The 25,374-nt window shown below is 43.3% G+C and overlaps 3 protein-coding genes and 1 long non-coding RNA gene across 4 annotated transcripts in view; 2 read left to right on the top strand and 2 right to left on the bottom strand.

Annotated features, from left to right (window-relative positions):
* Nucleotides 1-2,510, top strand: part of ANKRD6 (ankyrin repeat domain 6) — a 196,250-nt gene extending 193,740 nt beyond the window's left edge. The window contains exon 16 of the mRNA XM_067702568.1: nt 1,442-2,510. Within this exon, the coding sequence (XP_067558669.1) occupies nt 1,442-1,447 (6 nt within the window). The 3' untranslated portion in view covers nt 1,448-2,510. The remainder of the gene's footprint in view (nt 1-1,441) is intronic.
* On the bottom strand, nt 109-3,761 carry LYRM2 (LYR motif containing 2). Its single transcript, XM_067702580.1, has 3 exons — nt 3,630-3,761; nt 2,995-3,135; nt 109-2,541 (listed from the first exon to the last, which is right to left on the bottom strand). Exons 1-3 carry the CDS (start codon nt 3,672-3,674, stop codon nt 2,461-2,463), a joined length of 267 nt encoding a protein of 88 aa, XP_067558681.1. The 5' UTR covers nt 3,675-3,761; the 3' UTR covers nt 109-2,460.
* On the top strand, nt 3,046-23,175 carry LOC137204738 (uncharacterized). The gene is made up of 3 exons (XR_010933811.1): nt 3,046-3,185; nt 8,389-13,605; nt 23,058-23,175. It is a non-coding gene; the product is annotated as an uncharacterized lncRNA (long non-coding RNA).
* MDN1 (midasin AAA ATPase 1) overlaps nt 6,580-25,374 on the bottom strand; it is a 155,097-nt gene continuing 136,302 nt past the window's right edge. The window contains exons 89-102 of the mRNA XM_067702559.1: nt 23,072-23,388; nt 22,676-22,843; nt 20,790-20,891; nt 19,569-19,764; nt 17,921-18,091; nt 16,156-16,319; nt 15,345-15,434; nt 13,926-14,041; nt 13,121-13,295; nt 11,630-11,703; nt 11,424-11,538; nt 10,518-10,581; nt 8,915-9,057; nt 6,580-8,086 (exon numbers count right to left, since the gene is read on the bottom strand). Coding sequence (XP_067558660.1) covers nt 7,898-8,086; nt 8,915-9,057; nt 10,518-10,581; nt 11,424-11,538; nt 11,630-11,703; nt 13,121-13,295; nt 13,926-14,041; nt 15,345-15,434; nt 16,156-16,319; nt 17,921-18,091; nt 19,569-19,764; nt 20,790-20,891; nt 22,676-22,843; nt 23,072-23,388 — 2,084 coding nt within the window. The 3' untranslated portion in view covers nt 6,580-7,897. The remainder of the gene's footprint in view (nt 8,087-8,914; nt 9,058-10,517; nt 10,582-11,423; nt 11,539-11,629; nt 11,704-13,120; nt 13,296-13,925; nt 14,042-15,344; nt 15,435-16,155; nt 16,320-17,920; nt 18,092-19,568; nt 19,765-20,789; nt 20,892-22,675; nt 22,844-23,071; nt 23,389-25,374) is intronic.

Genomic DNA, 25,374 nt, shown 5'->3' with positions numbered 1-25,374 from the left:
GGGCAGTCGATATGTTAAGTAATAGCCTTAGCCACTTCTCATGCTAGAAAGCTTTTGTATTTAAAACAATTCTAATAATTTAGATAATATAATAGATATTATAATAAAGGGGTTTAAAGATGCATTTATTGTAGTTAATATACATTAGTTGAACATTCAGACATCTTAAACTTTAGGAACAAAACTTCGGCATTCAAACAACAGTATAGTTAGTTTACAGGGAACACCCAGACAGTAAATTTGCCTAATCCAAAATACTGATGAAGATGATGAAAAAAATGTGTTTCACCAGTGTTCTATTCTGGCCAACATCTTAATGACCATGGTTCCACATGTGAGAAGAAATTGCTAAATAGATCTTCTCTTGGGCTTAAACAACGGACTTGGCCTATAATTCAGGAGATACGCAAAGATGTAAGTGAACAAATAAAATTAAACTGTTCTTTAGAGAGGAAGGGAAAAGCTTGTCCACGAGAATAGTCTTAGTCTCTGGAAGATGAAAATTCAAATTTTCATGTTTTATTCACTTAAACAAAATCAAAACAAAACCCCACATTAGGTTTTCTTGGAGAGTCTGTGGTATTTGATTCTTGCAAATACAAACCACAAATGCTCTTACATCTTCCACATACAGTGCTTCTAGGAAGAACAGCAAAGTCACTGCTTGTCACGCTTCATAAAAGGATGGTTTTTAGCTTCAAGATTTTAGATTTACTAGATAGCCTGTACTTGAGTATTTGCCAATCATGCTACACAAAAGAGTAAGTCTTTCTAAGGTTCTCTGTTCAGAAACTGTTCACACATGCTTTTCCCTCTGTTCATCAGATGGCTTGATTAACGTACATCTATATAAAAACCTGAAAATTGGCTTATGTAAGCATTTTAGATTAGCCCATCCCCCGGTGGCAGAGTATTCAGAATTATTTTTGTCTTGTGGGTTCTGGAGCTGTGGAAGGGCAAGGGTGGCTCGGAATGCAGGTTAGTGACACACCACTGGTTTACACCTCTCCAATGGCACACGGTCCAACACTAGACACTGTTTATCCTGCAAAAGTTTTTCTACATCTTTCAGATGTAGATTCTTGGATTAACTCTGATTCTTGGATTAACTTTTTAGATTTGTTCTGTAGGTGAACTGCCAATCCCAGCCTCTTCCACGAGCTTTCACTTTCACTAAATTAACTGTTAAACACATTTGGTCTCTTTCAAAAGTGTCCTGAAGTCAACTTCTGTCTCCAATGTATTCTTCAAACTCTGTTTTTTCCTGTCACTGGAGGAGAACCTAATGCACTGAGGAGCTTCCTTAATTAATGATTTATTTTACTTTCCATGTGGATATTAAGGTAACCACATTCGTTTTGACCAGGAGTTGCCGCCTCTTCTTCTTGGTAGGTGCTTCAGTGCATTTGTTAAACTTCTCTTTCTTCTTTTTCCCTCAAAGTTCTAGATTCCCAGTGGTGATCTTTTTGGAAAGTCCTCTTGAGTATCAGATGCAACACATCTGAAGAACATACCTCAACAACCCTGAGGGTTAATGCAGAAGGACTTTCCAAGGAAGCTCCATGGTGTCTCCTGAGGTCAGTACACCTCCAGCCCTATACCTCACACTGTTTTAAAACAGCTTAATTGACTTACACAATATTATATATCAATTATATTTCAAAAAAATTGGGGAAAAATGGCTTTATTCAGATATAATTCACATACCTGTAAAATGTACAGTTCAGCAGATTTTAGTATATTCAGAGTTGTGCATTCATATAAATAGAATCATACCATACATGATCTTTTGTGACTGGCCACTTAATGTTTTCAAGGTTCATCCAGGTGTAGCATGTATCAGTACTCCATCCCTTTCTGTTTGCTAAATAATACTTTATTGTATGGGTATTCCACGTTTTACTTATCCATTAATCAGCTGATGGGCATTTGGATGGTCTACTTTTTGGCTATTATGAATAATGCTGTTTAACCTTTTGGGCAACTGACAGTCTTTTTTCCAAAGTGGCTGCACAATTTTATAGTCCCACCAGCAGTGTTTAAGGGTTCCAGTTTCTCCGCATCGTCATCCTCGCCAACATTTGCAATTATCTTCCTTTTTAATTATAGCCATTCTAGTGGATGTAAATAGTATCTCTTGGTGGTTTTGATTTGCATTTTCCTAATGATTAATGGTGTTGAACATCTTTTTATGTGCTATCGTACTGGTTTTTGCTTCTTCCAAAAACTGCTGACATATCCAAGAACATTTTCAAAATAAAAGGTATGTTTTCAGTGCTAAGACAATTGCTCTTATGCCCTTTTCTTGGCTCTCTCTGATATGCCATGCTCCATGTTCTGATATTTTGCTCAAGGGCTCTATGTACAGATAGTTTCACTTGGCTTTGGGCTACCCACTGTTGAGCCTAAGCTCAACTAAACACATGGAGACTTTGAAAACCTTTCAGAGTAATGCTGTAGTTAAGATCTGGCTAAAGCAAGTGTTTTTTCTAACTCTTTGAGCTGCATATTGCCTTGAGTAATCATCATCCGGATTGTATCCTGTAGAAGAAAGTGAAATCTGGTCACTGTTTTCACTGGTTAAACAAGGTACAGCTCTACCATTTTATTTGTTAAAATTAGGAACTAATACTGAGAATTGGCACTGATGCCCTTTAGGAAAGCCAAAAGTTAACAATTAGGGGTACACAATGTCTGGCATGCTTTCATACACCCCACACATACTTCCCAAACCATCATGCTGTAATATTTATTATCTTTTCGTGTGTGTGTGGTTTAACAGACAAGTTGGGTGGTGCTACTGTAGAGTGTAGATATAGCAAACATTGTTAAATTTAAAATATCAGTTAAGTGAAAAATCAGTAACATCAAGAGCAATGATCAAGATATACCATCTCAGTGACATATCCCAAGATATCTATCAAATTTTTTTTAAAAACTCACTAATCAGTACAAAAGGGTCAGGGCCTACCATCACCATGATCTTGGTCTCACCTCTTCGGTGGCACTTTTGTTTCTTTTGAATTCTTCCCTTGCCCAGTCCTTCAGGTATTTGCGATCAGAATCATTTGGAACTTGCCGAATTGCCTGCAAAATCCTTCTGTAGAGGAGGAGAACTTGTTGCCTTCTCACGAACTGTACAGGGGAGGAGAAATGGCAATTACAGCTGCACAATCGTCAGCCCGGTAGGCTCTTTTCTCTTTGGTTCTCAATTTTGAAAAGGGGAAAGAAAACCACCTTTTTACTTTTAAGAAAACGGCAAGAAGTTTGTTTGCGTTGTCTCCTTACTCCCTTGTCAAACTTAAAATCAAGAGTACAAGCAGTAGACCAGTCCTTCCCGCAGTCACCTAGGCAGTGGGGATCCGGGCTCAAGATCAAGAGCCCGGCCCGCCTCTTGCACCAGGACTGGAAAGTAGCCCCAACCCCCTTGCACTTCCCGTCGGCCCCCACCCCCCCGGGCGGCGCGAAGCCCCGCCCCCCCGCCCGAACCAATCAGAGTGGGGCGCGCGCAGGGTCGTCCGCCCCAGTAGTCCCCGAGACCCCTCTATAGAATGGGTGCAGGGGGCGGTAGAGAATCGAGCTCAGACCCAGTAAAGCTGCCCTAAGAGGCCGGTGAGGATAGTTGGTACCTGCTTTAGCGTTAGCGTCGCCGGGGGTAAGCGGGAAGCTGCCATCACGTCCAGACAGCGCGGTCCGCCAGAGCCCCAGTGCGCAGGGGCGGAAGTGGGGCGGTGACGGGGCGGGGCGAGCTCGGTTTCCCGGGAGGCGCCGGCGACAGTTGCGCTGGCTCCGGGAGCCCGGCAGTCGGAACTGAAGCTCAAGGCAGTTTCGCTTTGTCTTAGCCTACGTTTGCTCATCCGTGAAAACAGGATAACAGTTCCTGCTTCACAGGTTGTTGTAAGAATGAGATGGTGGTGAGGCATTTAGCCCAGTTCCTGACACGTGGTTAAGTTTCATTAAATGAAAGGATTTGGGGGGTGAGGGAAGAAAACTATTTTAGTATATTCTTTTTGAGATTTAGTGCGTATAGTGAAAAATTCTAAAAATTTAAAAGTTAATTTCTTAGTTTGTGTTGTGCTTGTCCCCTTTTCTCGTTCTTGTCCCTGTTCTTTTCTACTGCGAGCATTTTTCCTGGCGTTGTAGTCTTCATGATCGTCCTTAGTTACAAGGCTTTAAATGGTTGTCCCATTGCAGTTTTGAGAATTTTGTGTAACTAGTAATGAGGAACCAAACATCCCTACGCCTTGCTTTTTTCCCCCATAATCGTTTTATCCTCCCCTCAACACACTCCTTACGCTTAGGTTATATTAACTGTAAGGGGTTAGTGAATCCCTTCTTTAAAAAAACAGGATTGTTCTGAATTAAAATACAGCCCAAAGTGTTCAATTACCTGTTCGTTCACTGTGCATTTACTTGATTGCCTTGCTTGGAATCCTTGGAGCTCCCTTTTCCCAGTTGTGTACTTCTGGCTACTTTTGTGGGTGTGTTTCCTCGTCTGTAAAGTGAAATAACAGCATCTACCCCAGAGCTGTTGTACTGTATTGTATGTAGTGCACTGAGAACAGAACCTGGCGCATATAAGCACTCTGAAGATTTTGAACATTACCAGGCATTGTGTGAATGATGCTAATACCATAACCACGTATTTCAAAATTTGTCTACTAATTAGCAGTTCATTGATTTTTTTTCTCTTTTAAATAGTAGTGAAGTTAAATATCCCTTGCCACTTTTAGTTACACTTATTTTGTGAATTGTTATGAGTTTGGTCCCTTTATGATGATCCAGACTTTTATTCTAATTTTATATGGGCTGTTTGCCATATTTTTTTAAACTTTGATCCTTTTCCTTTTATAGCTTTAAGTCTCTATATAGTCACGTGTATTTTCCATTCTTTTGAGCCTTTTCAATTTCATCTTCTCCCCTTCAGAGCTTTAAAAAATTTTCATTGTTAATGTTTATCTAGGATTTTGGTTTATAGCATAATGGGGATATAAGTTCTTTTCCAGTTGTAAACTATAATTTCAGCACCATTTATTAACTAATTCATTCATATTCCTGGGATTTGTGATACTCCTGGTAAATTCTTTTAGGGTGTGAGTAACCCTCAGGATAATTTCATCCAGGTCGTTTTTACTTCTTTGTTGTTGTGTGTTTTATTATTAGGCAGGAATACTCCCCTGTAGTATCTGGTAAGAGTCTTCTATTAATGGTCTGTATGACCTTTAGAAATGTTTTGTATTATTTTCCTCTAAATCATCTTAGAATCGTTACTGAAATTTTGAATGTGTTGAATCTATAAAGTGAGAACTGACATTTTTATACTATTTTTTCTTCCCATCCAGAAAGATTCACTCATGCTAGACATTGGTAATGCTGTCATGAGTCATATATGCCCCCTGTCCTTAGAATCCCTCTTTGGGTAGGAAGACGTAAGTCCAACGTAGTATTTATAGATGTTGTCAAGGCTCATACTGTGGGAGCTCATTCTTCCTGGAGGGCTTATCTGAGCTAGGCAAAGTCAGAAAGGCCAAGTGGGTAAGAGAATTCTAGACAAAGAATGCATGGAACACTGGCAGATTCCAAGGCCCGTGTGGTTTGCTGTGATCAAATCAAATAGTGTGGTGGGGATGCTGGGAGAGAAGGGACAGGGGAGGCAGGTAGTGCTAAGAAGCAACAAATGGTACCTTCTTCATAGGAATTCAGAAAGATCTCCTTGGATGTTGTGAGTATGACTAAGTGAAGCTAGCAAAGTGATTAGTAGTTCAAGCTACATTTTATTTACTTTAATATTTATTAAAAAATTTTTTGGCTGCATCAGGTCTTAGTTGAGGCACGCGGGATCTTTTGTTGCGGTACGTGGGCTCGTAGTTTGCGGCACACAGGCTCTCTAGTTGAGGTGTGCAGGCTTCGCTACCCCGTGGCGTGTGGGATCTTAGTTCCCTGACCAGGGATCGAACCTGTGTCCCCTGCATTGGAAGGTGGATTCTTTACCCCCAGGGAAGTCCCCCTCAAGCTACATTATAAGAGCTCCAGCTGCACTGCAGTCAGCGGAAAGCAAAAGGGAAGACAGAATAAGGTAAATATCCAGAAGTTAGACTGGATAAGATTGGGGTTTGGATGGAGGTGGAGAGGAAGGTAAGGCAAATGTAAAGGTTGAGCTCCAAGTGAGAGTGTGTGAGAGAGCAAGCCTACCCGCAGTAGCTTCTTCTAAGTGACTCAGGTATGTCACTCTTCCTAACCAACGCCCTCAGTTCCTGATGGGTCTCCCGTGTCTGCTCCTGTGCTTCCCAACCCTTTTCCTGTCACAGCACAAACTGAAGCTAGCACTCTTGGGTAACTTGCTTACTGAAATTCATCTGTTCCAGACCCTATTAGCTATCCCAGGGCCAAGAGAATCACTATGCTGGTACATCAGTTGGGATGCTTCAGCTTAGCTTGTCCTGTCAATTAAAGGTAGATATGATGGACCGCATCACAGTCATAATGTTGGTGTCTTCCCTCCCTGCTGGAAGATTAAACTTCCTGCTTTGGCCAGTGATACATCTCTTACACTCAGATTTCATCTTGGAGCAGCACAAGTTACATCAACAGTGGTATATTTTTTAATAATTTTCAGAATATAAGCTGCATAGCTTTTTAGAATAAAAAATGATATAACCTCAGGTACATGCTTTAGGACACCTGGTTAAACAACAAGCAAACTGTCTTTGAGGACCACCTCAAAAGGGTGGCACACTTCACAGTGTAACTTGATAACAGACACGGAGATAGATGATTACGTCATGGCATGTTGTCTACGAAAGAACATCTGACAGAGCTTAACGAGAACACAGCACACAGTTAAGTATTCAAGCACTGCTTTTTGGCCAAGTAAAAACTGCCTAAAAACTATTGTTGATGGATTTTTGACTGGAAAAAAAGATGTGGCTGCTTAGTTCTTCTGATACAGCACTTCTTTTCCAGCCTAAGACAGGCTCAGTTCAACTTGAAATCAGTGTGAGGAATGATTCTTCCTCTTAACTGTTAAGAAAAAATGAACTAAAGAAATAAATTACTACAACAGCAGAACTATGGCACAGAGAGAATGAAATAAAGGAAAAATCATCCTTCCATCATTGCATAGTCTCCCGAAGCAGCAAAGGTGAAGGGGAGGACACTGAAAAGCCCTTTCATTCATACATGGCCCAAGGGTCATTTTCTGATGATTTGGGCTCCCATGATGTCTGTTTTATAAAAAAACACACATACCACAAGCCTCCTCCCCTCGTAGAGAAGTTAGTTCCTTTCATAAGAAGCACAGTAAAAAAAAAAACACAGACTCTCTAAAAAAAACCCGCAGCTGCCTTAGCCACTTGACAGCTTTCGGGTACACACTGTGGGCTTCGCAAGGCCAAGCCTTATTAGCGCAGGGTCAAAAGGGAAGTTCCCTTTAGTCCTTTGCCCAGAGGCCTGGCACAGTCCCATGCTTCCAGCAGCATCTCCTCATGGAGGTGTCCAGGGTCCCTGGGAGGGAAGGCAGGCAGCTGGGCACCAAGGGTGGGGTGCAGCCTCCTCTTGGGCCAGGACTTCTGAGACGAGCCCAAAGGGCAGCGCCACCCCCCACCCCAGGTACGAGCCCAGACACCTGCTGCTGCTGTTCCTTCACCCCAAGTTTATTACAAGCACTGGCGCCCAGGCACAGCAGGGAGCATGAGTTTTCTCTAGGCTCTGAAATCGTGTTGTAAAATGTTGCAATAAAATTTTTTGTAGCTGTTGGGTGAACGTTTATAAATCAAATCTAAGATTAAATACCATTTTTGAGCTGGGAGTTCAGAAACAGTTGTCCAAAGGGGAGCACCCGGCAAGCAGTGTGACATTCTGACCGCAAAGTCTCACTTAGGACTGTGTTCCTTCTGTTCTACGGGTGGTCAGAGGCTGTCACCAGCTCAAACCACTGCCTGAGAGCATCGCTGAGCGTCTCGGGAAGTGCGTTCACATCGCGTAGGATTATATAGAAAGGGAATGGGAACTCTTCCATGTAGGATCGGATTTCAGGCATCTCTCCAGGCCCTTTAAATATTGGTACCTTGATGTCCAAGATAGAATCCTGGCAAAAAAAAAAAAAAAACATTTAGAAATAAAACTAAATCAGTGTCTTTGGCTAGCTCTTTTATGATCTCCTTTGCAGACAATTTTTAGGTCTCATATGTCTAATTCCTGCTTATAAAAATAGCTCTTATCACTAAGTAAAACAGAACTCTTAATAAGGAGGCAGCAGATCTCTTTCTGAGCACCCCTTCCAGGAGAATGGCCACTAAAAGGGAAGGAAAGGGGTAGATAAGCAAACCTGATTTCCCTACAATGGTATTTCCTATTCTCTACTTGGAATAATTCACATTAAATTTTCAGCTTGCTATCCAGGCCTCAATGTGACCTGCAGAGACAGTACTTCCCCGGGAACAGACCACCCCGTGGACATCTTTCATGTAGTGACTGATGCCTCCTCCTTTGAGGAGGGCACTGCTGAGATCCAAGTACTTGGAAAGGTTGGTCTATGTTTCCAATGGACAGGGCCCATCATCGAGGCTGCGATACCTGCAGCGACGCTGTGCAGAGGGAGATGACCCACCAGAGTACTAGTTAGCACAAAGTGGTTAAGAGGACAGACTGAGTCAGTCTGAATACTGGCTTCCTTGTCATTACCTACAACCTCTGTGCTTCTGTCCTTCACTGTAGAGTGGGAATAACCATCCCTACATCACTGAGTTACTGCTCGGTTATATGAGAAAATAATTATAAAATGCCTAGAACGGTGCCCTTCAGGATGCCATGAATGTTATAGGAGTTCTCGGTATGACTGTGAGACCCAGGCCATTCTTCAGATAGAACAACTTGAAGGGAATCCCCAGAAAAGTGGCTTTTAGTAATCACTCACCCGTGAACTGGGATTGTCCAACACAACAAAAATGACAAAGATGTTAGCATTCCGGGCGGCCTGAACTGCTGCTAGGACTCTGTCTTTGCCCTCAAAGAAAAGGCCGCGTCCATCAGAGACCACCAGGAGGAGCTGTGCAGTTTCTGTAGTAGAACATAACAGCAGAGGACCAACTCAACTCAAACGACAACTCAAACTACATACAGGGACTTCCCTGGTGGCGCAGGGGTTAAGAATCCGCCTGCCAATGCAGGGGACACAGGTTCGAGCCCTGGTCCAGGAAGATCTGCCGCAGAGCAACTAAGCCCGTGTGCCACAACTACTGAGCCTGCGCTCTAGAGCCTGCACGCCTAGAGCCCATGCTCTGCAACAAGAGAAGCCACTGCAATGAGAAACCTGCGCACCACAAGGAAGAGTAGCCCCTGCTCGCCGCAACTACAGAAAGCCTGCGCGCAGCAATGAAGACCAACGCAGCCAAAAATAAGTAAACTGCGGACCTTAAGACAAATTAGTGCAGGCTTTCTCTGTGCTATCAAAACCAAGCAGTTCTCTGAAACTGGTGAATTCTGGGCACAAATAAAGGCGGCCTCCAATTAGATCTATTACTTTGAACGTGTGAGTCACAGACAAGGCTGCACAAAGACATACAAAACTTCTGTCAATAAAACAATTTCCCAGTAGTGCCTTGGGGAATGTCACATTTAGATCAACTTCATTGTACAGGAACATGTGAGAATTAAAACATGTTTATGGATATGAAGTATAAAAAGAGCAGTCCTGAGTAGACCATTAGAAGAAAGTGCCCAGATCAGAAACCTAGAACTGTACCTTCCAACTTTCAGTCATTGTCTATTAGCTTCAGATTTCTGTCAATTTCTTGTACCTAAATTGTTTTTTTCTTGAAAAAAAACTTAAATAGAAATTTAAACAAAAACTTAAATAGAAGGGACCACTAACATGACCAGTGAATAAAAATGTATTAAAATTTTTAGCATATTATATTTTTAGCATATTTTCCAGTGAAAGACTGTTGTGCTTAAAGGCAGGCTGTCTTCTGTCAGGGAAGGTTAGCAAGTGTTGAGAGGCGTGAATGACCTGCTTCAAAGGGAAGTTTTCCCATGGTACAATCAGAATTGAGGATTCAGGGGAAGGCTAAAGAACTGGTGTGCTGCAAAAGCTCCAAATCAATCATGGATGGATTAGCTGGATTCTGAATTATGTCCTTCTCCATTTTCCTTTGTTATTAAAATATTGAAGAATACTCTTTACATTTAATTCCACACACCCTTACTCCTTTCATTCACAATTGAACTCAAATCTATCAAATATATACTAGTTAATTACAAACTAGTTGGTGTCTACCTTCTCCTTTGATTATAAGCCTCTTGAGTATGGGTTCAATAAAAATTTCTGAATGAATGAACAGGTGAGTAAAAAATTCCATGAATGTTTAATACCTCTGCATCATCCCCTGTTTATGTGTTTTCCTATAGAGCTTACACTTTAAAAGATGGTGATAGGTACACTGAGATGAAAAGCAACTTGCAAACAGTACGAGAAAAGAAAAGTGTGTTATTAGCAAAGACCAAAGAACGCAGCTCACCTGGACTGATGTTTTGTGAGAGCTGCTGAGCGGCTGCAAACATGTTGGCTGCAGACTCTAGAAACTAAACCAGAAATAGACAATTAGAAAACTATTTAAGCTCTCTTCCCACTATCACAGAGACTGAAATTACTGCTGGCACTTAAGTGATTATCAGATAACCATCTCAAATCTATAGCAAGCAAACTGTCCCTTCCATCCATCCGTAAAGGACTGACAATCCTTGCACTTGGCATTTACGTTGGGTGCTGGCATTCTCAAGCACAGACAAGACCTGTGTCCCTGGCATATACCCCACTAGTGTTCTACGAGAAACCCCAAAGGAAAAGAAACACTTCCTCTGGGGAACAAGAAGTCAGTAACCCCCAAATGAACCAAAGAGCTGTCTTCTTTCAAGAAAGGAAAACAGCTGAGCAAAAAAAAGAAGGCAAGAAAACATAAAATATCCAGTGTAACGTGAAGGAGGCTAAATTATGGCAGGAACCAGGAGGACAGAATTGTTACCCCATATGCTGTGTTTAGAACGTACGCCATCCCGAGCAAGCACTGGCTTTATTTCACATCATCTTCTCTAGGCTAAATGGTAGAGAGAAATTGGCCTTGACCCACTTGATAAGGGTACTGGGAGGTGGTTCATTTTTCCAAAATGTTCCAAACCTCTCAAAATAGGGAGCCAGAAAATCAATGATGCAAAGTCAAATGATCTTTGAAAAACTGAGAAAGAGAGATCACATGCTATTTAATAATGGATGCCAAGGGAGATTCTCCTCCAGTGGTACACCGGCTGAGGCTCAGGACTATTCTCTTTTGTAAATTTTACCATACTGGGGAGGAGGGAGTTCTAAAAATTATGTCTCTCCTATACCATAAAATAACTGCAGAAGACATCTGAAGTCATCAGCATACCTGAGCAATCTTGGTTTTCTTTTGTTGGAATTTGCAGAGCCGCAGAATCTGGGACCCTGAGTAATCACTGAACTGTTCGTGGAATGGGTGTAACAGCTTTACGGACTCTCCAAAACTTGGGGGAGAAAACCCAAATACAATGGGAGTTATTTTTTGTCATGCAGAAAAAGGCTGGTTTTCCCAATGGGATTAAAAGGCACTCTTACCTGCACACCGCAATCTGACCCACTTCCAGAAAGGTTAGAGCATTTCCAATCACAGCCAGAGATTCAAAGGCAAGCTGTGAAACAGAAAGTGAAGGGTTGAAGAAATCGGAATATCCTCTACACCAATGCCTTTCAACCTTTTTTATACCAAGATTCCCACAGAAAACACTCCTTTTTTGTTATGGCACACAGGGGAACAACATCAATATGGCTATTCACAACCAACTCAGAGGCTTTGGTGGCTTAGGCCCTGGCTAACAGCACAAGCGCCGAAACCCAATATCCTTTATACTAGTAGGAAAGGTCTGCTCTAGACATCATTCAGTAAAAGCGATCTTGAGAAATTTGGTCCATAAATTTTTAAGGTTTCTTCCCCCTTTTTTCACTATAAAGTAATCTCTCACGGGTAAAAGATTTTTAAAACCAATTTATTCTAAACTATGCATAAATGACAGTATAGTTTCAGAATTTAAATTCAGTTAAAAAGATGACGACACTTGTAGCAACTAACATCTGTTGAACATGCATCAAGTGCCAGGCACTAAACTGAGTGCTCTGCATACATGACTTCACTTAGTCTCATAACAGCTCTGAGCTTGAGTAAGTATTGTTATAATCATTTTTTCAGAAGGTAAAACTCACAAAATGAACTGCCCAAAGTCATGCGGTGCTAAGTGGGGAGTTGAGACCTGAACACAGGTGCAGAGGTTACACTTTTTCCAGCAGAGCTTGTGCACAGCCTTCAGGCTGCTCGCTGACTTGTGCTGGGCAACAGCATCACTGCGAAGACCCCCCCCCACTCTCCACATCCCTGACAGCGGGGGGAGTGGGGGGGTCATAACTCCACCCAGGCTCCTAAGCCTTGTTACTACTGATAGAACACTAACTCTACACAGACGTAAAGAAACGTGTACTGAAGACATCTTAAAAAATCAGGGATATTCAGGGCTTCCCTGGTGGCGCAGTGGTTGAGAGTCCACCTGCCGATGCAGGGAACACGGGTTCCTGCCCCGGTCCGGGAAGATCCCACATGCCGCGGAGCAGCTGGGCCCGTGAGCCACGGCCGCTGAGCCTGTGCTCCGCAACAGGAGAGGCCACAACAGTGAGAGGCCCGCGTACCGCCACAAAAAAAAAAAAAAAAAAAAAAAAATCAGGGATATTCAGATATTACGTTGTGCATGGTCTTAAAAGAATATAGTACATTCATTCAGTGGAAAGTAAACACTGACAAATTTACTTACTCTGCAACTAGACAATAGCATGGCCATGCTAAGAAACACAACAATCTAAACGACTTACAGCAGTAAGACACCAAAATTTTTTGAGACATCCTGAAATTGCCCCTTTGAACTTTTTAAATCTTATATCTCCTCAAATATGGTCTCATATTCTCAGAACAAACTAACTGGTATTTCAAAGTGTTTTTTAGCCAGAACATATTTAAAACATTCAGGTGGCCCATCAAACTGCCACTACGCTTCTCCTCCTCACCTGTTTGGTATGGTTGTCTACCATGCTAGAGGAGTCATCGACAGCCAGGCAAATCTGATACTGCCGTTTACTGGGCTTGGTCCTTCGAAGCCAAATCTTGTCTTTCCGAAACTGACTGGCAATGTATGGAATGACCTTCCGCATGTTCAGTCGCTTCCCAGTTCGATAATCTCCTCTGTTAAATTTAACCAAACAGGAGCAAGATTAAGGATAAAATCACAGTAACAATAACTTATAACCAGTGATACCAAATAACCAGTAACCTGGCACAATGAAGTGTTACTGTCCATTGAGATTATTAAGGGCTGGGATCTTCTTGATCAGCAGCAGACACACTGGATATGTATGTGGCAAGAATAATTAGGTCCTTTTAGAAAATTTAAAATACTTTTTAAAAAAAAAAATGTTTGCATTGAATATTAAGTCTTGGATTCTCTTTTGTGTTCTGAAACCACGCTTCTGGACACATCTTTGGAAAGATCTAGGTGAGTGACGCATGCAGCAATTGAGTGATCCAACATGTAGAGGGTGAGCAGCACACACACCCAAAGGCTCAGCCAATTCTCCCATCAGGTATTAACTAACTAGTCACAGAAAGTGCATTCATACTGAACTTCACAGAAACTTCTGTGGTAGAGATGATAAAATGGCAACAAGGTAAGGAACGCCATACTAGAGCCTGTGCAGCACAAGTGGCAACCTAGACGCCAACACCATAGCTGTTACGTGCTAATAAGCTCAGCAGAAAAGGTGGCACTGCCATCTTTCCAGGGTACCATGAGTGCATCCAATGGAGAAGACTTACTTCAGCTTGGCAGCCTGGGTAGGCTCTAATATGAGACGAAGCTGTTCACACAGCTGTTGTGAAAGAGGTGCAGTTAAGACCAGGTAACTCTGCCACATCTCCACTGCTGCCTTCTCCTGTGACAACAGCAACAACATGTAAGTTTACCCTTAGTAGGCTGGAGCCAACCAAAGTCATTACAGCAAGATGAAGGCCTGAAACAAAGCAGTAGAAAACAACCTGCTTCTCTTGTCAAACTGCTATCTGATTCACCTGGTTTAAAATGTCTCCTCCTGGGCTTCCCTGGTGGCACAGTGGTTAAGAGTCCGCCTGCCAGTGCTGGGGACACGGGTTCGAGCCCTGGTCCGGGAAGATCCCACATGCCACGGAGCAACTAAGCCCGTGCACCACAGCTACTGAGCCTGCACTCTAGAGCCCGAGAGCCACAACTACTGAAGCCCGCACACCTACAGCCTGTGCTCTGCAACAAGAGAAGCCACCACAATGAGAAGCCAGTGCACTGCAACAACGAGTAGCCCCTGCTTGCTGCAACTAGAGAAAGCCCATACCCAGCAACGAAGACCCAATGCAGCCAAAAATAAATAAAATTTAAAAAGAAAATAATTAAAAATAATAAATAAATAAATAAAATGTCTCCTCTTCCACCAAAGCCACAACTCGTAGTTCCAATGAGAAAATAAGGTAATAAAATACTGGAATTCTTGACCAAATCAATGCCTTATTCACATCACCTATGAGGAGTATATAATGTGTACCCTTCACGTGGAGAGGGGGCCATGATGGGTAATTTTGGTGCCAGGAGATCCAGCCACTTAATCATGGTCTCTCAGGCGCATGTTTCAAAAACAAAAGTGACGAGTGCAAACCTCTCAAGTAACACTCAGCAGTGTGCTTATTTCCTGAATACAAAGCTCCATGGTTAGTTTTTTTTTTTGCCAATTATGGCAGAGCAGTCAATACATGTGGTGAGAATAATGATAAGAGATACAAAACTAAAATGTGTATTTAGTAAATATTAGTAAATTTAGGATGCAAGGTCATTGAAAAGGAAACATCTGGTTTATCTACACTGCCATATTATATCAGCTGGCAATGTTCCAGGTGGCCTATTCAGAGAGTGACACAGTATAGACTTTTGCCCCATGTTTCAACCACTGTCACATCTATTACATCCATTACAGATTGAGCAGTGGAAGTTAAAGAATTAAACACACCAGTTTCTCTCTGTTTTAATTAAGCTACAGATCTAGTGGCAAACCAGGCAGAAAACAATGGATAGATGTAGGTTTCAGAATTATAATTATATTCTCCATATACTCGGTCGCTTTGACCAAGGTAATTGGAGTTAAGAATCTATTAAGTTTCCTGTACCTTAAAAAACAAAAGTCAGGATATTTTATAAAAACACCAGTGACTTACTTCTTCTGGGTTTCCAGATTCGTGTGGCTGCCATGTTTCCAGCTGTCTCTCCAGCTCCTGTCTTAGTTCATTGACATCTTTTAAGAAGGGCTAAAAGGGAAAAGCCACGGATAGAGGAGACCCAGGTTGGAATCACCAACTCACTATACCTGGTTGCCTTATTCCCTGCAGTACGAACTCCCCCTGAGATGCAAAACTTGAGCAAATTTAATGGCACAATTAAGACACCAGACAACCATTCTTCTCCTTCTCATTATGTAGAGGCAAAATGAATAAAGGAAATATTAACATTTAATAAATCCATCCCAGTAAAACAAAATACCCAGGAAGATATCAATAATGAAAATATTCTTTAATTAATCTAGACTATAATTAAGTCAAAGAATTAGGGACAACAACTCAGTTAATTTAGGCTCTTCTTAAATGCAGGCATTAAGTCAACGATTCTTACGATTCTTACTACTTAACCAACATAAACTTAACTGTCCTGCAGGCTCCTCACACAAGGCTGGTGGATATGAGAGGAGTAGATGTGAGAGCCAGAGGTCCAAGGACAAGACCCACCATCGTGGCCAGGTCAGGACACCGACCACCCACGGTGACCCTGGGATTAACTGTTAGAAGTGTTATCTGCTCAGAGAACACGTCGTACCAACAGTACTCCTTAAAAGACTGATAAGGATATGATACCCCAAAACAACCAGATGCTACATAAAGTTCTTAAGACAAACATGTCTTAAGTTGTTTAAAAGCAACTTATAATTATGTTTTGTCAACTTATTGAAGTAGTAATTTGTGAAAGTTTTAGTACCTGGAAAATCGTGTCCACAAGGAACTGATGGGCTGTATGAATGGTCGAATCTCGGCTTCTCTCTGGTTTCTCATTCTCTGTCTCCCTGTGGGATGTGTCTGTCCTGGGGTCTTGGTCTTCCTCTGTGTTAACAGTTTGGGTCTCCATCTCCATCTCTTCAAAGCCTGTTCTCACACCATAATGTCAACATGAAGACTCAACCTTCACAGTCACGTGTCAATCCTAACAATTACTCAGACTTCACTCATTCACTCCCCAGCACATTAACACCTCGGCTCCACGTGTCCTTTCTCTCTGACACAGTCTGCCAATTCTCACTCCCTTAACTTCCCCCTCTTCCCACCCTGATATGGAAGGCGGCTGTTCTGGGAGGCAGAAGTGGGGGGAGACTGTTTTACCCTGACAAGCCTCACAGAACCGTGTGATCCATTAAACTATGTTCATGCAAATAAATAAATAAACTATGTGCATGCAGAACTTTGACAGAACCAAAAACTAAAATAACATCATAGCTCCATTTTATAGATGAGGAAGCTGAGACAAAGAAGACAAATTTGCCTCAACCTATAAAGTAAGAGAAAGTCTGGATTTGAATCTAGAAAGGTCTAAACACAGACCTATGCCTTTCCCACTGTCCTGTAACAGCCAGGCAGTCAGCAGTTCTAACGCCCCTGAGAAGACGGAAGCAGAAGGAAAAGTTTTTGAATTTAGCAAGTTCTTTTGAATTTGCACTTATACCACTGCTGATAAAGCTATTTTTTCATGTGTTGAATTTAAAAAACAAAACAGCCTTGTAATAGCACTTGGTCAGCTATGAAATGGAACTGTATGTAAGAAGTTTTGTTACCTTCTCACATGCATTTCCTCTATTCTATTTCTTTAAACATTTCTTTAAATAAAATGTTTAAATATAGTATATTTTCATATAATTAAAAATACTGTTTCTCTAATAATCAAGAATATATCTTCTGGGGGACTTCCTTGGTGGCACAGTGGATAAGACTCTGCGTTCCTAATGCAGGGGGCCCAGGTTCGATCCCTGGTCAAGGAACTCGATCCCAGATGTGTGCCACAACTAAGGAGGCAGTGAGCCGCAACTAAGACCCAGTGCAACCAAATAAGAAAGAAAAAAAAAGAATATATCTTCTGGTCATACTGGAGCATGTGTACTATTCTGTTTTCTTCTACATATTTAAAAAAGACTTCTGGGTTGGGCTTTGCTGGTGGGGCAGTGGTTAAGAATCGGCCTGCCAATGCAGGGGACACGGGTTCAAGCCCTGGTCTGGGAAGACCCCACATGCCGCGGAGCAACTAAGCCCATGCGCCACAACTACTGAGCCTGCGCTCTAGAGCCCATGCTCCGCAACAAGAGAAGCCACTGCAGTGAGAAGCCCGCACACCACAACGGAAGAGTAGCCCCTGCTCGCTGCAACTAGAGGAAGCCCGTGCACAGCAACGAAGACCCAACACAGCCAAAAATAAATAATAGATTTTAAAAATAAATAAAATAAAAAAATAATAAAGACTGCTGGGATTTTGTCTGAAGCTCAAGTTTCAAGGGTGTCTGTGAAGGACAGTGTCCTGTAACACCTTCCACCTTCCTACTCCCAAATGAAACATGTACAGGGAAATTATGGGCAAATGAATCTCTAAGCCATGGGTTAGGATGGGGAAAGAAGTGACCAAGCGCGACTGCAGCACCAGAGAAATGGCTTCTGTGAGTCGGAGAGCTTAGGCAGGAGGGTGTGCTCACTGCAGGACTCACCCGGCCCAGCTGTGCGCCCCGACCTGGCTTCCTGGGACTCCAGCTGCTCTGTGTCTATTGCGCAGAGCTCCTCCTGCTCCCCCGTGCCCGCGGAGGCGTCCTCTGTCTCCTCCTCTTCCCAAGCCTTGCTGGGGTCCTTTGCAGACTGCTGCTGCTCCGTGCTAGCCACATCTGCCAACAAAGTGCACACACGTGAAAAGGTCAGCTCTCTGCAGACAAAGCCATCACGAGTGGGTGTGCTTTTGGTCATTCGTACTTCCCAAGATTCTGCCCCTGACTGGTTATGTGGCTTGGACACAGTACTTGGCTTGTTTGTGACCTACTGATGTAAGTGCTTAACACTCCCCCCCTCGCCCCCCAGCCAGAAGCTTCAAGGATACAGTGTAACTATACATGTGACCATAGATTGGATGTTTAGCTGGGTTTTTATTGCTATGACCAGAGACTGAACCAGAATAAACATGCCAGGCACGTGACTCAGAGCAGCTAATGGAATCATCCTCATTGCCAAGTTATGGGTGGAAAACCTGTAGTGATAAAGTATAACACAGGGCACAGAAAGATCAGCATGGGAATCCCAGCATCGTGATCTTGGACAAGTTCTTAAATATCTTTGGCCTCAGTGTGCTGATCTATAAAATGGAGACATCCTAGCTGGTAAAGACTGTCAGAGGAACTCCATGATCATGCTGCAAAGGCTCAGAATGGTGCTGGGCACAAGGTAAACGATCCATGCGTGGCAGCCATCACTGTATTGCTTCACTTTTCTTAAAAGTGGGGACAGGGGGAGAAAAGAGTAATCCACAGCAGAGCAGTCTTTTTGTACCATCCTCACAGTACACATTATCAACACCAGCTTACATATTAGGAACGAAACAGTGAAAAGTTACCAAGAGAACTTGAAGCGGAGACTGAGTGACGACTGACTACTCCCTTTCTATGCTGAGATCTTTTTTCTCCTTGTTTGTTTGTTCATTTATGGCTGCGTTGGGTCTTCATCGCTGCGTGCGGGCTTTCTCTAGCTGTGGTGAGCGGGGACTAGTCTTTGTAACGGTGCATGTGCTTCTCATTGCGGTGGCTTCTCTTGTTGCAGAGCACAGGCTCTAGGCACGCAGGCTTCAGTAGTTGTGGCTCGCGGGCTCTAGAGTGCAGGCTCAGTAGTTGTGGCACACGGGCTTAGTTGCTCCGTGGCATGTGGGATCTTCTCGGACCAGGCCTTGAACCCGTGCCCCTGCATTGGCAGGCAGATTCTCAACCACTGTGCCAACCAGGGAAGTCCTCTCTCCTTTCTTGAAACACAGATTTCAAGTTCACAGCTCCTATCATTGCCGGGTGATTATGAAGGAATGTCCACTACTCAGAATCCCTGAGATCAGTGCTGCGTCTGGATGCGGCCAGCCATTACCAAAGGTATTTAAAAGGCTTACACTAGACCCAGAACCCTGAACACTGAAACCCTACACTTGGCTACAGATATCTTTATATCAAAAACAAACTGTATTTCTGCACAGTTCTTATTAGAAGAAAACTAGTTTAAAAAGCCATTTCCCCTCCCTCCTAAGATGACTTTTAAGAACACCTGGTGGGCACACAGCATAAGCACTCACAGAGCTCAGTAAGCAAAGGAGAAGCCTTCCCTGAATCATACCATAGGTCTGTACGTCATAGGGCTCGCTACCCTGTTTAATGTGCTCAAATGCTTCCGCGTCCTCTGCCTGGGTCTGGGCCGGGCCCTGCTCGGTGTGGCTGTCCGTGTCCACAGTCCTCAGCCTCTTGTGCACACGCTCATTGTGGTCACCCATGGAGCGTTCGTTGTCGGCCTGCCCAGGTTTCCTCTTAAAACTCTGCGGGAAATATGAGGAAATTCATCAGAACCTTGTCTGTAATGGCAAAAAGAGTAAAAATAATCATAATATTTATCCTCAGGGGGCTGATTAAGTTAATCAGGTGTACCAGACAAGAGTGGATTTCAGTGAAGCTGTTAATAGGAAGATCTCTAAATACATATACAGAGCAATCTCTATGATATACTTTTATACCTGGAACAAAGGCAAAGAGGCAAAGAAACACTCTCACACAGGGAGGTGCACACACACAAACAACCGTACATATACTACATATGCAGAAAGTCTCTTAGAGAGAAGACAAGACTGGCAGCACCAATATGCTCTGAGGATAGTCCCTTGGGTGGCTTGAAGACAGGAATAAAATGGAAGCTTTTTAGGGGATTGGTTTCTATACACTAATTTTGTATCACATGCATGAATAATACCCCATTTTAAAAAGCCTTATTTTTAAAACACAAAAGAGGGAATTCCCTGCCAGTCCAGTGGTTAGGACTTGTCACTTTCACTGCTGGGGCCTGGGTTCAATCACTGGTTGGGGAAATAAGATCCCGCAAGCCATGCAGTGCAGCCAAAATAAATAAATCAAATTAAATTTTAAAAAATTTAAAAATAAAACACAAAAGAGAATGGACAGTGAACAGAGTTAAGACTGGTTAGTCCTTGGCAACAACACACAACACCTGGTTTTTAGGCTCCATAATAAGAACTTAACATGATAAGGGTGTGTGTGTGCGTGCATGCGTGCATGTGTGCATCTGTGTCTGTGTGTGTGTGTCTGTGTGTGTGCATGTGTCTGTGTCTCTGTGTCTTGTGTGCGTGTCTGTGTGTGTGTGTCTGTCCCCACACAGGGAAGAAGCCCCAGCTGGGAAAGCCCCACAGTCCTGGTCTGCTCACCAAGGCTGACATCATGGTGAGACAGCAAAGTCTGGGAATTTGGTGTTTTTTTTTTTAAAAACCATTACATTTAGAACATCATTTTACATGCAGCCTTCACCTAAGTTTAGGTGAAGAGTGATAGAGACCTGTGTGTTTTTCCTGGTGTTTTTCTGAGAGGCCAACCGGGCAATGAAGTTGGATTCATGGCCTTCTGCCTGGTTTGCATCCGCAGCTCCACTGCCGTGTTCCTGTGAAATCCAAGCCACAAAGAATGAGGTGGAGGAAGCTGTGCAAGCATCTGGTTATCGACTGCACTGTGTACAACTCCTCTCACCATTCTCATCTCACAGTCACATGCAGTTGGCACTCTATATCCGGGGACACGGAGGGCCCACTGCACTGTGCCAGTTTACATAAGGGACTTGAGCAGCCTCGGATTTGGGTATCCAGGGGGGTCTTGGAATCAATCCTTCTTGGACCCCAAGGGACAACTGTGACCATACCTGCCTGCCTGCTCTGGAACTCACCCATGACTAAGGCTTGGCCTGTGGGCAGAAATGAGAGCATCTAGACCTGAGTCTGTTACCCTCTTGCGGGCCTTCGTTAGTTCCTTGTCTACAGGAGGTAATGGCTTACTCTGAAGGTGGGACAGACCTCAATTTGAAACCAGGCTTCATCACCAACCAGCTGGGTACTCTGGAGACTGTCATTTAACTTTACTGGAGCTTATTTAACTCAGATATAAAATGGAGAACATAGGGACTTCTCTGGTGGCGCAGTGGTTAAGAATCCGCCTGCCAATGCAGGGGACACGGGTTCCGTCCCTGGTCCAGGAAGATCCCACATGCCGCGGAGCAACTAAGCCTGTGCGCCACAACTAGTGAGCCTGCGCTCTAGAGCCCAAGAGCCACAACTACTGAGCCCATGTGCCACAACTCCACAAGAGAAGCCACTGCAATGAGAAGCACGTGCACAATGAAGAGTAGACCCCACTCGCTGCAACTAGAGAAAGCCCGTGCACAGCAACGAAGACCCAACGCAGCCAAAACTAAATAAAAGAAAAAGAAAAGTGTTCTTAAAAAATAAAAAAATAGGGCTTCCCTGGTGGCACAGTGGTTGAGAGTCCGCCTGCCGACGCAGGGGACGTGGGTTCATGCCCCGGTCTGGGAAGATCCCACATGCCGCGGAGCGGCTAGTCCCGTGAGCCATGGCCGCTGAGCCTGCGCGTCCGAAGCCTGTGCTCCGCAACGGGGGAGGCCACAACAGTAAGAGGCCCGCGTACCGAAAAAAATTTAAAAAAAAATAAATAAAAAATAAAATGGAGAACATACAAAGAACAATAATATCTATCTTATAGGGCCACGATGAAGACTTGCTAAAGTAATGAAATGCTCAGCACCTAATGGGTGCTCAGTAAATGGTTTGGAAGGGGGATGAGAAATATAAACCATTGTAATTATTGCTGAGAAAGCAGGGGTGCAGAGAGGCCAAGGGAGTTGTCCAGAGAAACCTCTGAGTAGCAGGCCCTCCAACTTCCAGAGCTCCTTCCAGGCTGCCAGTGCCCCAACTGGGCCACAAAAGACACATCACCCTACGTCAAGGAATGAAGAGGTACTTTCCATTTGAAATTAAAATGTTTAGAAGCCTGGTGAACAGCGAGGAAAAGGGAAGCACTACTAGATACTAGAGCCATACCACTGCATGCAGTCTCAAATTCAGCCCTTCTTTCCTTAGGAGCTTTCTAAAATATAATTTGAACTTGATTCTCCCACAGAGAGCTACACTCTAATAACTTTTTCTCATTAAGCACATCACTTAAATAAAGTGTGTAAAAGTATTCTGGGATTTGTTCCAGGAGGCATATAAAAATAGGCGTACGACCACTTTCTTAATGAATGGGAGATGATATTTTAGATGTCAACCACAAAAAAACATCACACACGACCCAATTACTGCTAAATAGAACTTGGTTTTGGACAGGGAGAAAAGGCCCTCCCAAGGGGCAGCTGGCGAGGCAAAGAGGGCCCTTCACCTCCTTCCCCTGCTCCTTCTCGGGCGCGGCCCCTGCCAGCTCCACGGCACACTCGCTCTGCACGCTCTCCAAGCCCGTCTGCCCGCAGGAGTCGTGCTCTTTCCTCTCCGTAGCCTCTGGCACCTGCTGCTCCGTGTCAGAGTTCTCCCCTTCTTCTTCTTCTTGCATCTGCAGGGAAATCAAACACAGCATTAACTGCTCTGGAGGAAGAAGATGAGGTAGGGGGCCCCCCTCACCAAGGGGAGTCTGCAGGGAGGGGACCGGCCGAAGCAGGTCTTAAACAGAAACAAAGAGCTGCTTGGCAAAGTAGCCTAAGAGAGATTCCAGTGGGAAGAAGGTAATTTTTTCTCATCATCATTATTTTTAATCGAAGACAAGCCAGACCCGCCATGATACCTGAGGCTGGAGACCCTGGTCAGCAGGGACGTCCTTCTCTGCACCTTCCTCACTGGCGTCCTTGTCCTCCAAAGACTGCTGCTGCTCCTCTGCATTCTCTTCAGGATGCTGGGCAACATCCTTGTCTTGGTCGTCAGCTCCTGTGTCCATCTCTTCCTCCCCCTCCTCCTGGTCATCTTCACTGGAGCCTCCCTCAGGCTCTTGCTGACCCTGACCTTCATTCTGGTCAACCTCAGTCTCTTCGTTTATGTCTTCAGCTTCATGACCTGCTTCTACAGTATCCATTGGTTTCTCTTTAATTTCCAAAGGATTCTCTTCTGGACAGATGAAACCAAAAAAAGGAACACAGAATTTAAAAATCAAACAATGTGATTTCTTAAGATGGGATGTAGTTACACAAGTGTCGTCTTATTATTCTCGAACCAGGAGTTGGCAAACTATGGTCCTTGGGCCAAATCTGGCCATCCACATATTTCTGCAAATTTCTCCACAAGTTTTACAGGAACACAGCTGCACCAACCGTTTACCTATGTGTTTCCCCCATCCATTCTGTATTACCTACAGCTGCTTTCACACTATAAGAGCAGAACTGAGTATTTGCGACTCTGTTGCAGCTTATGACCTGCAAAGACTGTATGTTTATTATCTGACCGACCCTTCACAGAAAAATTTTGCCTACGTCTGCTCTTAACCGTACTTACATATTGCACACAACTGTTTAGATGGTGCATTTCATAAAAGAATAAGTAACCCACTAAAAAATCCTAAAAGCCACCATAACAATAGGAATATTTTAGAACAGATAGGAAATGCCAGTCTAATTTTCAATTATCACTGGGAATAATTGGTAGACATCATTCTTTAACATACACAGAAAATACAACATATATTCAAATGGGAACAATCTAATTTAAACATTTTGTTTATTTAAAAGAGCTTTTCTATACTTTGGGCACTTCAGAAATCAGTTATTTTGTTAGCAAATAATTCTTTAAAATAATTGCTTCTTCAGATTTACAGAGAGAACTAGTGGTTACCAGTGTGTGTGTGTGTGTGTCTGTGTGTGCGTGTGGGGGGGTATGTGCTTGTGTGTTGAGGGTAGGAGAGTGGGAGGTACAAACTGTCAGGTGTAAGGCTCAAGGATGTATTATACACCATGGGGAATAGAGCCAATATTTCGTAGTAACTATAAATGGAAAGAACTGTATAAAACTTAAAAAAACATTTTTTAATAGTAATTGCTTCTTAGTTTATGTACACAGTAGCTTAAAACGAGCCTGGATATTTTTCTAGGGCAAATGGCTTATTAGATTCTCAGTGGATTTTAATTTTATGCTTGGTTGTTGAATTTAAGGTTGAAGTAAGATTCCAAAATTATAAGTTAATGGAACTGCCTTAGAAGCAGCAGCTTATACTACATTTAAAAAGAAAACTAGAGGGCTTCCCGGTGGTGCAGTGGTTAAGAATCCGCCTGCTAATGCAGGGGACACGGGTTCGAGCCCTGGTCCGGGAAGATCCCACATGCCGCAGAGCAACTAAGCCCGTGCGCCACAACTACTGAGCCTGCGCTCTAGAGCCCGCGAGCCACAACTCCTGAAGCCCACGTGCCTAGAGCCCATGCTCCACAACAAGAGAAGCCACTGCAATGAGAAGCCTGTGCACTGCAACGAAGAGCAGCCCCCGCTCACTGCAACCAGAGAAAACCCATGCACAGCAACAAAGACCCAACGTAGCCAAACAATAAAAATAAAATAAATTTATTTAAAAAAAAAGTAAACTAGAGATTCACAGAGCGAAGACTGTTCTAAGCACGAATTACCAAATACCTTAAACGTGAGAAATGCATTTAAATTTATGAGCCATATACTCACCTCCTAGATTTAACAGATGTTAACGTGTTACCACAAGTGTATCAAACTTGTCACTTATTTTTAAGAAATAAATGGTTCTGGACACAGCTGTCTGGATTCTGGATGCCTTCGCCCTTCCTACTTCCTCAGAGCTCATAACCTGAAGTTACTGTATATTATTCCTTTCTATGTGTTTGTACATTTGATGTATCCATAAATAATATATAGTACTGGTTCTTGTATTACATTTCCACCTAAATGGTACCTCTCATTAATTCTTTTGTAACTTGCTCTTTTCCAGTATAGTGTTTGTAATAGCTTTCTACATATATAGCTGATTCACTAAGAAGCAGAGCCTGGCTGGCGCCACCTTTCATCTGGTTACCCACCACGACGGGGGCTCTCTATTTCAGCGGCACCACGTACACAAGCTTCTGATACTAGACAGCACCC

Source organism: Pseudorca crassidens, chromosome 13 (genome assembly GCF_039906515.1).
Source record: "Pseudorca crassidens isolate mPseCra1 chromosome 13, mPseCra1.hap1, whole genome shotgun sequence".
Lineage (NCBI taxonomy): Eukaryota > Metazoa > Chordata > Mammalia > Artiodactyla > Delphinidae > Pseudorca > Pseudorca crassidens.
Note: the sequence above shows the minus strand (reverse complement) of the source record. Positions and strands in the feature narration are given on the sequence as shown.